The sequence below is a fragment of the Coregonus clupeaformis genome, chromosome 28 (assembly GCF_020615455.1).
Source record: "Coregonus clupeaformis isolate EN_2021a chromosome 28, ASM2061545v1, whole genome shotgun sequence".
In the NCBI taxonomy this organism is placed as follows: Eukaryota; Metazoa; Chordata; class Actinopteri; order Salmoniformes; family Salmonidae; genus Coregonus; species Coregonus clupeaformis.
The window spans coordinates 11,624,681-11,637,260 of NC_059219.1; the positions used below are offsets into that span (position 1 = coordinate 11,624,681).

At 43.6% G+C, this 12,580-nt stretch overlaps 1 protein-coding gene across 1 annotated transcript in view; it reads right to left on the reverse strand.

Moving 5' to 3' along the window:
- LOC121556917 (pleckstrin homology domain-containing family G member 4B-like) overlaps nucleotides 1–12,580 on the reverse strand; it is a 66,194-nt gene that overhangs the window by 16,449 nt on the left and 37,165 nt on the right. The window contains 9 exon segments of the mRNA XM_041870801.2: nucleotides 1,951–2,200; nucleotides 2,526–3,422; nucleotides 6,937–7,112; nucleotides 7,906–8,070; nucleotides 8,189–8,311; nucleotides 9,457–9,595; nucleotides 9,897–10,039; nucleotides 10,638–10,736; nucleotides 12,455–12,571. Of these exon segments, the coding sequence (XP_041726735.2) occupies nucleotides 1,951–2,200; nucleotides 2,526–3,422; nucleotides 6,937–7,112; nucleotides 7,906–8,070; nucleotides 8,189–8,311; nucleotides 9,457–9,595; nucleotides 9,897–10,039; nucleotides 10,638–10,736; nucleotides 12,455–12,571 (2,109 nt within the window).

Consider the following 12,580-nt stretch of genomic DNA (forward strand, 5'->3'; position numbering starts at 1 on the left):
TGATTTAAACTAAAACGTCAACATGAGGGTTTAGATTTCTATATGTTTATAGTTGAGTGAGTTATGTACCCACCAATCATAACACATGTTTAAAGGAAAAAAGGATAGGACATTTTAAAGTAACTCATACCCAAATCATGTCGTTGACTGGTGTTATACTTGTAGTTGTGGCCAAGAGAAAAAGCATTCGGTCAAAGCCCACCTCAAAGGTCAAAGCCCACCTCAAAGGTCAAATATCAAAAAGAGTGTTTGTTTTTTCTTGAGAAAGTTAGTGAGTGACGACGGACAGTCCAATATGTAGATCACTCTGCTAGAACTAGGTCATTGGGTTTTAGTGTGTCAGTTCCCAGCCCCAGGGCACATTGACTGTGACACACTCTCTCTCTCTCTCTCTCTCTCTCTCTCTCTCTCTCTCTCTCTCTCTCTCTCTCTCTCTCTCTCTCTCTCTCTCTCTCTCTCTCTCTCTCTCTCTCTCTCTCTCTCTCTCTCTCTCTCTCTCTCTCTCTCTCTCTCTCTCTCTCTCTCCCTCTCTTCCTCTCTCTCTCTCTCTCCTCTCTCTCTCTCCTTGTTATGTTTCCATACCACTGACTTCCAATCCATACAGTCCCTACAGGATCTAGACCAGATATCTGACTGAGAAATCTGATGAAGGGCCTCATTGACTGAAACATCACAATCGTTCAATCTTTTCAACCTAATATTTAATAGAATTACACTTTTTTCATATGGAGAGTGTTGCGTCTCATTCATTTGCAGTAGTTTGGGACACATTTTAGTGCACTTCTTTAATTCTCTCATAATAAATTAAATGGAATCTATCTGGTCTGACACATTCATTTGCAGTAGTTTGGGGCACATTTTAGTGCACTTCTTTAATTCTCTCATAATAAATTAAATTGAATCTATCTGGTCTGACTGAGCTGATTGAGGGACACATTTGAGGAACATGTATATGAACCACCCTGTCAGAGAGACGAGGTCATTGGGTTTCTCTAGTGTATTTTGTTGTCTTGTGTTTCCAGCAGTGTCCATGTCTAGCCTGAGGCTATAGGCTAAGGTCTGTCTGTCTAGGACAGCGATGGGCAACTTCGATGGGGGTTGTGGGCCACAAAAAATCTGCTCATCATGAGGGGCCGCAGTTGCTCACATTTTGCCATGGGGTGTAGAGAAAATGTTGCTGTTTTAAAGCTAATTTCCTGCAAATCTACAAATGTTGCAGTTTTTAATATGATATCTGAGTGAGACTGACTAACAAAATCAATGGGGCTCTAATTCGACCATGATTACTACAAGTTTAGATAGCTGGCTGCTAGACTAACTTACCAATATAAAACATGTTAGCTGACATGAGCTAATTGAGTGACTATCTGTGATTGACATAACAAGAGATGCACTACCAAATTGTATTATTACATTTTTTTTGGGGGAGCGGTTGATCTGAGCGCCCGTGGGCCGCAAGTTGCCCATCCCTGGTCTAGGGGGAACTGGGACTGCGTCAGAATTAATACACTATATTGAATAGGGTGGCATTTGGGAGACTCTGTCTGTCTGGGTCCCAGTCCCCTGCAGCTTCCCAAATTAATCTACATGTAAACCAAGTTGAAATCAAGTCAAAGTTTATTGGTCGCGTACATAGATTTGCAGATGTTATCGCAGGTGCAACTAAATGCTTGTGTTTCTATCTCCAACACAATGCTTGTGTTTCTACAGCGCCTAGCAATACAAAACGGTACCCTCACGTTGATGTTTGTGACCCTAGTAAAAAAAAAAAGTAGTGCACTATATAGGGAATAGGGTGCCATTTGGGACTCATTCTAAGACTCACATGTCTGAGGAAGCAGCTGCTGATGGACAGGGGAGAGTGTCTGCCTGCCTGTCTGTCTGCCTGCCAGTCTGCCTCTCTGTCTGTCTGTCTGCCTGCATGTCTGTCTGTCTGTCACCATGACTCACGTGTCTGAGGAAGCAGCTGCTGATGGACAGGGGAGAGTGGGCGGAGGCCTCCAGCTCTTTCAGGAAGTACTGGCAGTGGAAGTTACACAGTTTCTCCATGTTGCCAAAGATGATGCTGCGTTTCCCCCAGAGGTCCTGAGGCAGGTCCAGCCGCTCCATCTCTGGGAAGTAGTGCTCGATGACGTAGCTGAGGGAACGCACATACTCCCTCTCCGTGGAGATCATCTCATCCATGATGTGCTGCACTTTACTGTTGAGGAGGGAAGAGACAGAGATCCTATCATTTAATGTTGAGGAGGGAAGAGACAGAGATCCTATCATTTAATGTTGAGGAGGGAAGAGACAGAGATCCTATCATGTAATGTTGAGGAGGGAAGAGACAGAGATCCTATCATTCACTGTTGAGGAGGGAAGAGACAGAGATCCTATCATTTAATGTTGAGGAGGGAAGAGACAGAGAACCGTGAAGCCATTTGGGTCCTGGTCAAAAGTAGTGCACTATATAGGGAATAGGGTGCCATTTGGGATGCAGGCAATATCATTTAGTTAATTTAGCTGACAGTGTGTCCTCTCACCTGCTATGCTTCTTTCCGTCTCCCTCTGAGTGTCTGGTGGGGGAGGACATACTGCGGCTGCGTCCCAGTGCCGGGCTCACCACGTCAGGCCTCTGCAGCTTCTTCTCCACCGACACGTTGTTGGCCACCTCCAGCCCCTTGATGTACACCCCCGTGTAGCCATGCAGGTGGCTGGTGTCAACGTGGCCACCGCCACCGTCCTGCGCCGCCGTCAACTCATAGCTCAGCGTCTTCTTCATGATCTTCTTGAGCGGCTGTTTGCGGTGCTGGTGGTGATGCTGGTGCTGGTGGTGCTGGTGGTGATGGTGGAGTGGCGTCCCAGAGGACGAATAGACAGGCTCCGAGTAGCAGGAGGCGGCCCCCAGGGAGTCGATGGTGCAGTCGCTGTCCGTGTCGTCGAACAGAGAGGGGCTCTGCCGCAGCTTGAGGAGGGGGTCTCCCTCTGGGGCGGGGGGGAAGGGGAAGAGGGAGGAGGAGGTGAAGGAGCAGGAAGAGGAGGAGGAAGGGCTCTTGTTGTTGTTGGAGTTGGAGGAGAAGTGCCCTGCGGAGTGACGCTTGGTCTCTTCCTCAAACTCCAGTGATGACACCATGACCCTTGACCCTAGAGTGGGCAACTCAGGTAAAACAAGGTCCTCTGCAGCAGCCCCGTGCTGCTCCGTGTGAGTGCAGCCCCCCTGTCTGTCTGCAGTCTCTGAGGGGTCTGTGGTTAGATTTCCGGCTGCAGATTTAGAGGCTGCAGAGTTAGAGGCTGCAGAGTTAGAGGCTGCAGATTTAGAGGCTGCAGAGTTAGAGGCTGCAGTAGCTGCTGCTGTGGCCTGGGCCAGGGTTTCCTCCAGCTGGTTCTTGGTCTGTTGACACTTGGTCCACAGGACGTTCCACTGCTGGGTCTGCCGGGGGCTGTCAGAGGGAGAGAGAGAAGGTCAGTGGAAAAAACAGGTGTAGGGTGAAGTTGCCCCAAGACACTGATCTGGGGTCAGTTTTTAATTTCCCCCACTAATGGTAAAGGTTAGGATTGGGGGAGGGAAAGTTGATCCTCGATCTGTACTTAGGGGAAACTTCACCCCAGAGCGAAAAAAGCCCCCTAAATTATTTATTTATTATTTGAAATTTTGTGGGATGAAATCTCTGGAGATGCATCATCTCGTTTTCAAGAGTGTCCAAATAAAAACAACTAACAAACAAACAATACTTAGTAACAATAATAATATGGCAACTACTGTCTAATAATAATAACTATGACATAATAATTATATGGCAACTACTGTCTAATAATAATAACTATGACATAATAATTATATGGCAACTACTGTCTAATGATAATAATAATGAAGTCATAATAATAAATAAAAACATACATAAAAAATTAAAAAGTTATTGTACAACAACTAATAGGCCTACAACTAATACAACTACTGCTACAACTACTAATTAAACTAATAAAACTACTGCTACAACTACTAATACAACTAATAAAACTACTGCTACAACTACTAATACAACTAATAAAACTACTGCTACAACTACTAATACAACTAATACAACTACTGCTACAACTACTAATACAACTAATAAAACTACTGCTACAACTACTAATTAAACTAATAAAACTACTGCTACAACTACTAATACAACTAATAAAACTACTGCTACAACTACTAATACAACTAATACAACTACTGCTACAACTAATAAAACTACTGCTACAACTACTAATACAACTAATAAAACTATTGCTACAACTACTAATACAACTAATAACACTACTGCTACAACTACTAATACAACTAATAAAACTACTGCTACAACTACTAATACAACTAATAAAACTATTGCTACAACTACTAATACAACTAATAAAACTACTGCTACAACTACTAAAACTACTGCTACAACTATTAATTAAACTAATAAAACTACTGCTACAACTACTAATACAACTAATAAAACTACTGCTACAACTACTAATACAACTAATACAACTACTGCTACAACTATTAATACAACTAATAAAACTACTGCTACAACTATTAATACAACTAATAAAACTATTGTTACAACTACTAATACAACTAATAAAACTACTGCTACAACTACTAATACAACTAATACAACTACTGCTACAACTATTAATACAACTAATACAACTAAGTACCTATAATATATACATAGATATTTAATAATATCTTTACATGGTGATGTTTCTATTAGTTACAAACACAAAAAGTTTGATCTTAACATTTGAAAAAGGGCTTTCTTTCTTAAATTCACTATGTGAATTTAATGCCCTGATTTCTACAGGTAAATTATTCCAGTCAGTTGGGGCTTTGTATCTGAAAGATCTTCCTCCAACCTCATGACGTAGCCTTGGAATGAGTAGTGTGAGTCTTGTAAAGATGGGTGTTCCTTAATAAATATACAAGGAAATTTAAGTTGATACATTTAAAGGTGCATTATGCAGAAATCGCTCTGCCATTTCCTGCTGCTAAAATTCTAATAGTTTGCCTAATTTCAGTTTATGTGACAAAATAAGCAAGTATAGTTCAGAGAATCATTGTACCATCTAAACCACTGTGAAGTATCCTTTCCATAACCAAAAATATTGTATTTTCAGCTGTTTGAAGCTGGTGTACAAAACCGAAAGTAAAGACACAAGAAACTAAACTTAAGATCTGGGAAGCATAGAAATAACGCACATAGAACAAACAGATCTAGCGCTTCTTAGGCTTGCTTTCAATGAGAATGACAGATCTATAACTCACATTTCTATGTGAATTTGGTCAGGTTGCCCAAAAAGTTACATATTGCAGCTTTAAAAATGAATTGGTACCAATGCAGTTGTCTTCTGTTTAGGAGTGACAGCCAATTTAGTGATTCATACATTGTGCAATGATATGTCTTATAATGGCAGCCAAGAATCCATCTCCTGTAGCTCAGTTGGTAGAGCATGGCGCTTGCAACGCCAGGGTTGTGGGTTCGATTCCCACAGGGGGCCAGTATGAAAAATGTATGCACTCACTAACTGTAAGTCGCTCTGGATAAGAGCGTTGACTAAAATGTCAAATCTACAGTTTTTTTAAATAAATGACATCTAATTCGTAAAGTAAGGTCTTGGTTGTGTTTTAGATAGGAAGCAGCAGTTGGGTTACTAAGGTCTTTCTAATGGATACAGTAAAACAATTCTTATATCTGTATAGTAACCCAAGCTTTTAATGAATAGTTTTTCTAATATAATCAATATGCTTTCCAAAAGATAATTCTGAATCTATCCTCAAACCCAGCTATTTCAAACAACCAACACTTTCAAGCATTGTTCCATCACTTGCATGAATTTTGAAATTGCCAGTTGTGGAGTTTTTCTTTGCCGTGTACCAAACAGCATGATATAGGACTTTATGTAATTTAAAAACAAATTATTTGCTAGAAAAAAACATATTCGTAAAGTGTTAAAAATCATCTTGGAGAGTTGCTTGTATCTGCAAAATATTTGAACCTGATGTATAGAGCGCAGTATCATCAGCGAATAAGTGAACACCCTATCCTACCCCACCCTATCCTATCCTATCCTACCCCACCCCATCCTACTTTACCCTACCCTATCCTATCCTACCCCACCCTATCTTACCCCACCGTACCCCACCCTATCCTACCCTACTCTACCCCACCCCACCCTATCCTACCCCATCCTACCCTACCCCACCCCTATCCTACCCCACCCTATCCTATCCTACCCTACCCACCACCTATCCTACCTACCCTACCCTACTCTACCCTACTCTACCCTACCCCACCCTATCCTATCCTATCCTATCCTACCCTACCCTACCCCACCCTATCCTACCCCACCCTATCCTACCCTACCCCACCCTATCCTATCATACCCTACCCTACCACACCCTATCCTACCCTACCCTACTCTACCCTACTCTACCCTACCCCACCCTATCCTATCCTATCCTACCCTACCCTACCCCACCCTATCCTACCCCACTTTATCCTATCCTACCCCACCCCATCTTATATTACATTTACATTTACGTCATTTAGCAGACGCTCTTATCCAGAGCGACTTACAAATTGGTGCATTCACCTTATCCCACCGTACCCCACCCTATCCCACCCTACTCTGCTCTACCCCACCCCACCCTATCCTACCCTATCCTACCCTATCATACCCCACCCTATCCTATCCTACCCTACCACACCCTATCCTACCCTACCCTACTCTACCATACTCTACCCTACCCCATCCTACCCTATCCTACCCCACCCTATCCTACCCTACCACACCCTATCCTACCCTATCCTACTCTTCCCTATCCTTCCCCACCCTACCCTACCCTATCCTACCCCACTATACCCCACGCTATCCTTCCCCACCCTACCCTTCCCTATCCTACAGCAGGTGGTATACCTGTCCAGGGACAGGACCATGTCATTGAGGGTGCTGAAGTTGTCCAGGGAGAACTTGGAGGCCTCAGTCTGATAGTCCTGGAGGATCTGAAGTACTGCAGGAGGGAGGCTCACACCACTGTCCTCCAGGTTCAGCTGCCTGAAGTAGTCCTGACAGTGCTCCATCCACTGGTTAGCCTGCAGGACAGGAGGGAGTAGAATTACAATGTACACTGAGTGGACAAAACATTAGGAACACCTGCTCTTTCCATGATATAGACTGACCAGGTGAATCCAGGTGAAAGCTACGATCCCTTATTGACGTCACTTGTTAAATCCACTTCAATCAGTGTAGATTAAGGGGAGGAGACAGGTTAAAGAAGGATTTTTAAGTCTCGAGACAATTGAGACATGGATTGTGTATGTGTGCCATTCAGAGGGTGCCTTTGAACCGGGTATGGTAGTAGGTGCACTGGCTCAAGAACTGCAACGCTGCTGGGTTTTTCACGCTCAACAGTTTCCTGTGTGTATCAAGAATGGTCCACCACCCAAAGGACATCCAGCCAGCTTGACACAACTGTGGGAAGCATTGGAATCAACATGGGCCGGCATCCCTGTGGAACGCTTTCGACACCTTGTAGAGTCCATGCCCCGACGAATTGAGGCTGTTCTGAGGGCAAAAAGGGGAGGTGCAACTCAATATTAGGAAGGTGTCCTTAATGTTTTGTACACTCAGTGTATGATTTTAATGTATAAAATCTGTATCTATTGTATCTATCAAAAGGTCAAGGTTCAAGACAGCGTCATAGTAAGGAGGATCAACCCTTCCAGCGTGCCGCGTCCCAAATGGCGCCCTATTCCCTTTGTTTGACCAGGACCCATAGCGCCGTTTGAGATGCGGCACAAGACATCTCATCACATCATTTTTCCTCAATCTCTCTTGCGTGATAAATAAATCGAGAATCAGAAATGATCCTGGGTCAGTGTTTACCGAGTCGTAGAACTCGTAGAGGTTGGTGAGGACGTCTAGCTGCTGCTTCCTCCTCTCAACTCCGCCCAGGATGGATCCCAGGTGCTGTTTGAAGTCCAGCAGGGCCGAGCTGGGGAGAGACTCCCCTGACTGCCTGACTAGCAGTAAACCCTGCTTCTGCTGCTGCTGTATGTGGAGAGAGAGGAGAGGCTCGTGGGAAATGGAGTTCATAAGAGTCTTAAGAAGCAGTTTTCAAAGCAGAGAACAACAAGTCAGGAAGAAATGAACAATGTTTAAAACTTACAACTGACTCCTCAAAGAACTGTTCCAAGCTCTGCCTCATGTCTTTGAGCGTAGCCAGAGAGAGAGGGAGAGAGTCCAATGGAGTGATGTGCTTCGCTCCTTCCACACTGAACCATACTTTGATCTGGAGAGGGAGAGAGACAGAATGAGATGGGATGTAGGCTTTTGTATAATATGCTCACATCCAATACTTTAGAATCAGGGCCACTGTTGCTCATATTATGAGATAACTAGCAGCTTATTAGACATTAGTAGATCATGTAGTAGTAGCAAATTAGAAATGACTAACTTACTGTGTGTAAGCACAATCAGAACAACAGAATGAAATGCCAAAAGACAAGCCATCTGTCTGACTGAAGTGAAATCAGAACAACAGAATGAAATGCCAAAAGACAAGCCATCTGTCTGACTGAAGTGAAATCAGAACAACAGAATGAAATGCCAAAAGACAAGCCATCTGTCTGACTGAAGTGAAATCAGAACAACAGAATGAAATGCCAAAAGACAAGCCATCTGTCTGACTGAAGTGAAATCAGAACAACAGAATGAAATGCCAAAAGACAAGCCATCTGTCTGACTGAAGTGAAATCAGAACAACAGAATGAAATGCCAAAAGACAAGCCATCTGTCTGACTGAAGTGAAATCAGAACAACAGAATGAAATGCCAAAAGACAAGCCATCTGTCTGACTGAAGTGAAATCAGAACAACAGAATGAAATGCCAAAAGACAAGCCATCTGTCTGACTGAAGTGAAATCAGAACAACAGAATGAAATGCCAAAAGACAAGCCATCTGTCTGACTGAAGTGAAATCAGAACAACAGAATGAAATGCCAAAAGACAAGCCATCTGTCTGACTGAAGTGAAAATCAGAACAACAGAATGAAATGCCAAAAGACAAGCCATCTGTCTGACTGAAGTGAAATCAGAACAACAGAATGAAATGCCAAAAGACAAGCCATCTGTCTGACTGAAGTGAAATCAGAACAACAGAATGAAATGCCAAAAGACAAGCCATCTGTCTGACTGAAGTGAAATCAGAACAACAGAATTAAATGCCAAAAGACAAGCCATCTGTCTGACTGAAGTGAAAATCAGAACAACAGAATGAAATGCCAAAAGACAAGCCATCTGTCTGACTGAAGTGAAATCAGAACAACAGAATGAAATGCCAAAAGACAAGCCATCTGTCTGACTGAAGTGAAATCAGAACAACAGAATGAAATGCCAAAAGACAAGCCATCTGTCTGACTGAAGTGAAAATCCCACCTGCTCTGTCTGTTCCTCAAACCTGCGGACCTCCAGCAGACTCTCCAGCTGTTTCAGGGACTTGTTGGAGAGGATCACCAGTTTATGGACCTCCTCATCTACCTGGTTATACAGGACATTCACCATGTCCACTGCATCCCTGGATGGACAACAAGGACAAAAGTCAGTTGGCAACAAATGGTGGTGATGGGTAATAGATTTATCCTCTGTGACGATAGCTATATATGCTTGCGCTAAGTGTTATGCACGCACCACTGTCTGAATGCTTAATGTCTTTATACATAATCTCTACAGAGATTTATTGCGTCCAAGATTCTGATCTTTGGATCGAACTCAGTTGCCGTTCACACCTGTGTCTCAAATGGCACCATATTCCCTATATCGTGCACTACATTTGACCCACCCGTTTCCTGGTTATGCAGACCCTATCCCAGCAGTACCTGTAGTTGTGGTTCTCACAGGCCTCGTCCTTCCTGATACGGGCCATGACTGTTCCTCCCTCCAGCCTCAGTCTGTTCAGACGGGTGTCCTCCAACACACACTTCATCAGAGACCTCTGCTGCTCCAGCACCTCCGATACCTCCTGAACCAGACACACACACACACAGTCTGTCCCCTGAAAATATACTGAAAACACCCACAACATCCATCACACAGCCAGGCACATCTAATGAGATCAGGGTTTAGGTCCAACATTGAGTTAAGTGATTATCCCTGGAATTCCTCCATAGGTTTCTACTGTAAAGTTCAAGACATGGTTTGTTCCTATTGAAACTACATGACACGTGGATAAAAGGATGTGATTGGTTAGTTGTCTTGATGAAACCTGCAACAGAGCAATGTAGATTACAGATCATTCTGTGTCTCATGATGATTTTTCTTAGTTACATTTCTTTACTTTCATCATCAAGGTTACCTGTCATTTTATATTATAAAGTAGATGGATGTTTTTGGTTTGGTGGAAGTTATATATGATCTATGTAGCAAGGTATGATGTGAGAGCTTTAGTTATGGCTAGGAACTGCTGACATGTATCCCACTCCCCCTGAGACACCCTCAGAGAGTGGGGTCACGGCCAGGGATCAGCCATTATTGACGACGACCCTGGAGTGCCTTGCTCAAGGGCAGACACTCTAACCGCTAGACTACACACACACACACACACACACACACACACACACCTTAGTGCTATCCAGGTTGCTGCTGCTGCTCAGCATTGAGATAGAAGACTGGAGGGAGGACAGAGCCACGCTGCAACTGCTGGCAAACGGCTCAATTTTCTGGGATGTAGAGAGAGAGAGAGAGAGAGAGAGAGAGAGAGAGAGAGAGAGAGAGAGAGAGAGAGAGAGAGAGAGAGAGAGAGAGAGAGAGAGAGAGAGAGAGAGAGAGAGAGAGAGAGAGAGAGAGAGAGAGAGAGAGAGAGAGAGAGAGAGAGAGAGAGAGAGAGAGAGAGAGAGAGAGAGAGAGAGAGAGAGAGAGAGAGAGAAAGGGAGAGAGAGAGAGAGAGAGAGAGAGAGAGAGAGAGAGAGAGAGAAAGAGAGAGAGAGAGAGAAGGAGCGAGAGAGAGAGAGAAAGAGAGAGAGAGAGAGAGAGAAAGAGAGAGAGAGAGCGAGAGCGAGCGAGAGAGAGAGAGAAAGAGAGAGAGAGAGAGAGAGAAAGAGAGAGAGAGAGAGAGAGAGAGAGAGAGAGAGAGAGAGAGAGAGAGAGAGAGAGAGAGAGAGAGAGAGAGAGAGAGAGAGAGAGAGAGAGAGAGAGAGAGAGAGAGAGGAATAGTTGAACAGACAGTGTGTAGATCAGGGAACACCAGACCAGAGAAACACACTGTATATGTTCCTGTTCCCTACATTATAGTGATAATGCCCTCGAAGTCGGTGTTTGGAGGATATATTGGCACGGGTGTTGTTAAGCCCGAAACACTGGCTTTGAGGGCATTATCACTTTTATACAACGGGTTACCAACATATTCAAACAATGATTGACATATTTTCATAAAAAACTTTATTTTGATGAATTTATTCATATTATTTCATCCTTCCACAAGATATAGTCCCGACACAAATCTAAGGTTGCTCCCCAAGCCGGCTGGTCGTTCGTTCTATCGGTTCAGTTGCCAGAGACGCGACCCAGTCGTTAAGTCTTTTTGTTCTGTATCTATGGATGCGACCCAGTCGTTCGTTCTAAATGTTCCATTGTCATACTGGCTGACAACATTCTAATCCCTTGCTTGCTAGCTTGCCAACTACGGCTAAGCTGTTTTGAAGTGACATTTATTTGGATACCTCCATAATAATAAGCTAATGATGCGCGATTTCACCTTGCATAGAAAATGTGCTCTCTTGTCAACTAGCCAACAACACAGCTAACACAATCACTTCAAACTGAGGCTGGAAAGACTGCAAACTAGCTGCATTTCGTTTAGTTTGATCTGTTTTCTATTGACATTTCAATAGTATATATCCATAAAAATAATGCCAGCTGATTCATGATTTCGACTGGCCGACACGTTCATTAATATGGGACAGCTGGAGATCGAATTTCAATATTGAAACAATGTTGCAAATGTCGGAGAGACAAACAGCAAGGTTTATACAAATCTCTGCTGTTGAAAACTAAATGCTAGTCTAAAAGAAATGGGAGATAATGTCTAGATGCTTTTTATAGTGGAGATCAAGTTTATAAATTACCTGGCAGGGCTGATGAGACAGTGGATTGCGCAGTCAGATGGAACAGAGTAAATAGGCATTTTAACGTCATAGATTTAGCCGGTGGTAACTTGTGGAAAAGACACCGGCTGGAATGCGGTTTTAACCAATCAGCATCCAGGATTAGACCCACCTGTTGTATAAAGTGCACTACTTTTGACCAGGGCTCATACCCTTTCCCTTTATAGTGCACTACTTTTGACCAGAGACCTATGGGCCCTGGTCAAAAGTAGTGCACTACATAGGGAATAGAGCGCCATTTGAGACGACTGTAACAGTGGTGAAGCGATTCCTACCTGTCTGAAGGTGACCCAGTGGTTGTGGTCGTAGGGGAATGTTCCATCCAGGTCTCTAGTGAGCTGACTGGAGTCTATGTGCTTCAACAGGGTCTTCAGAGACGTCACGAGCTCAGTCTGCATGGG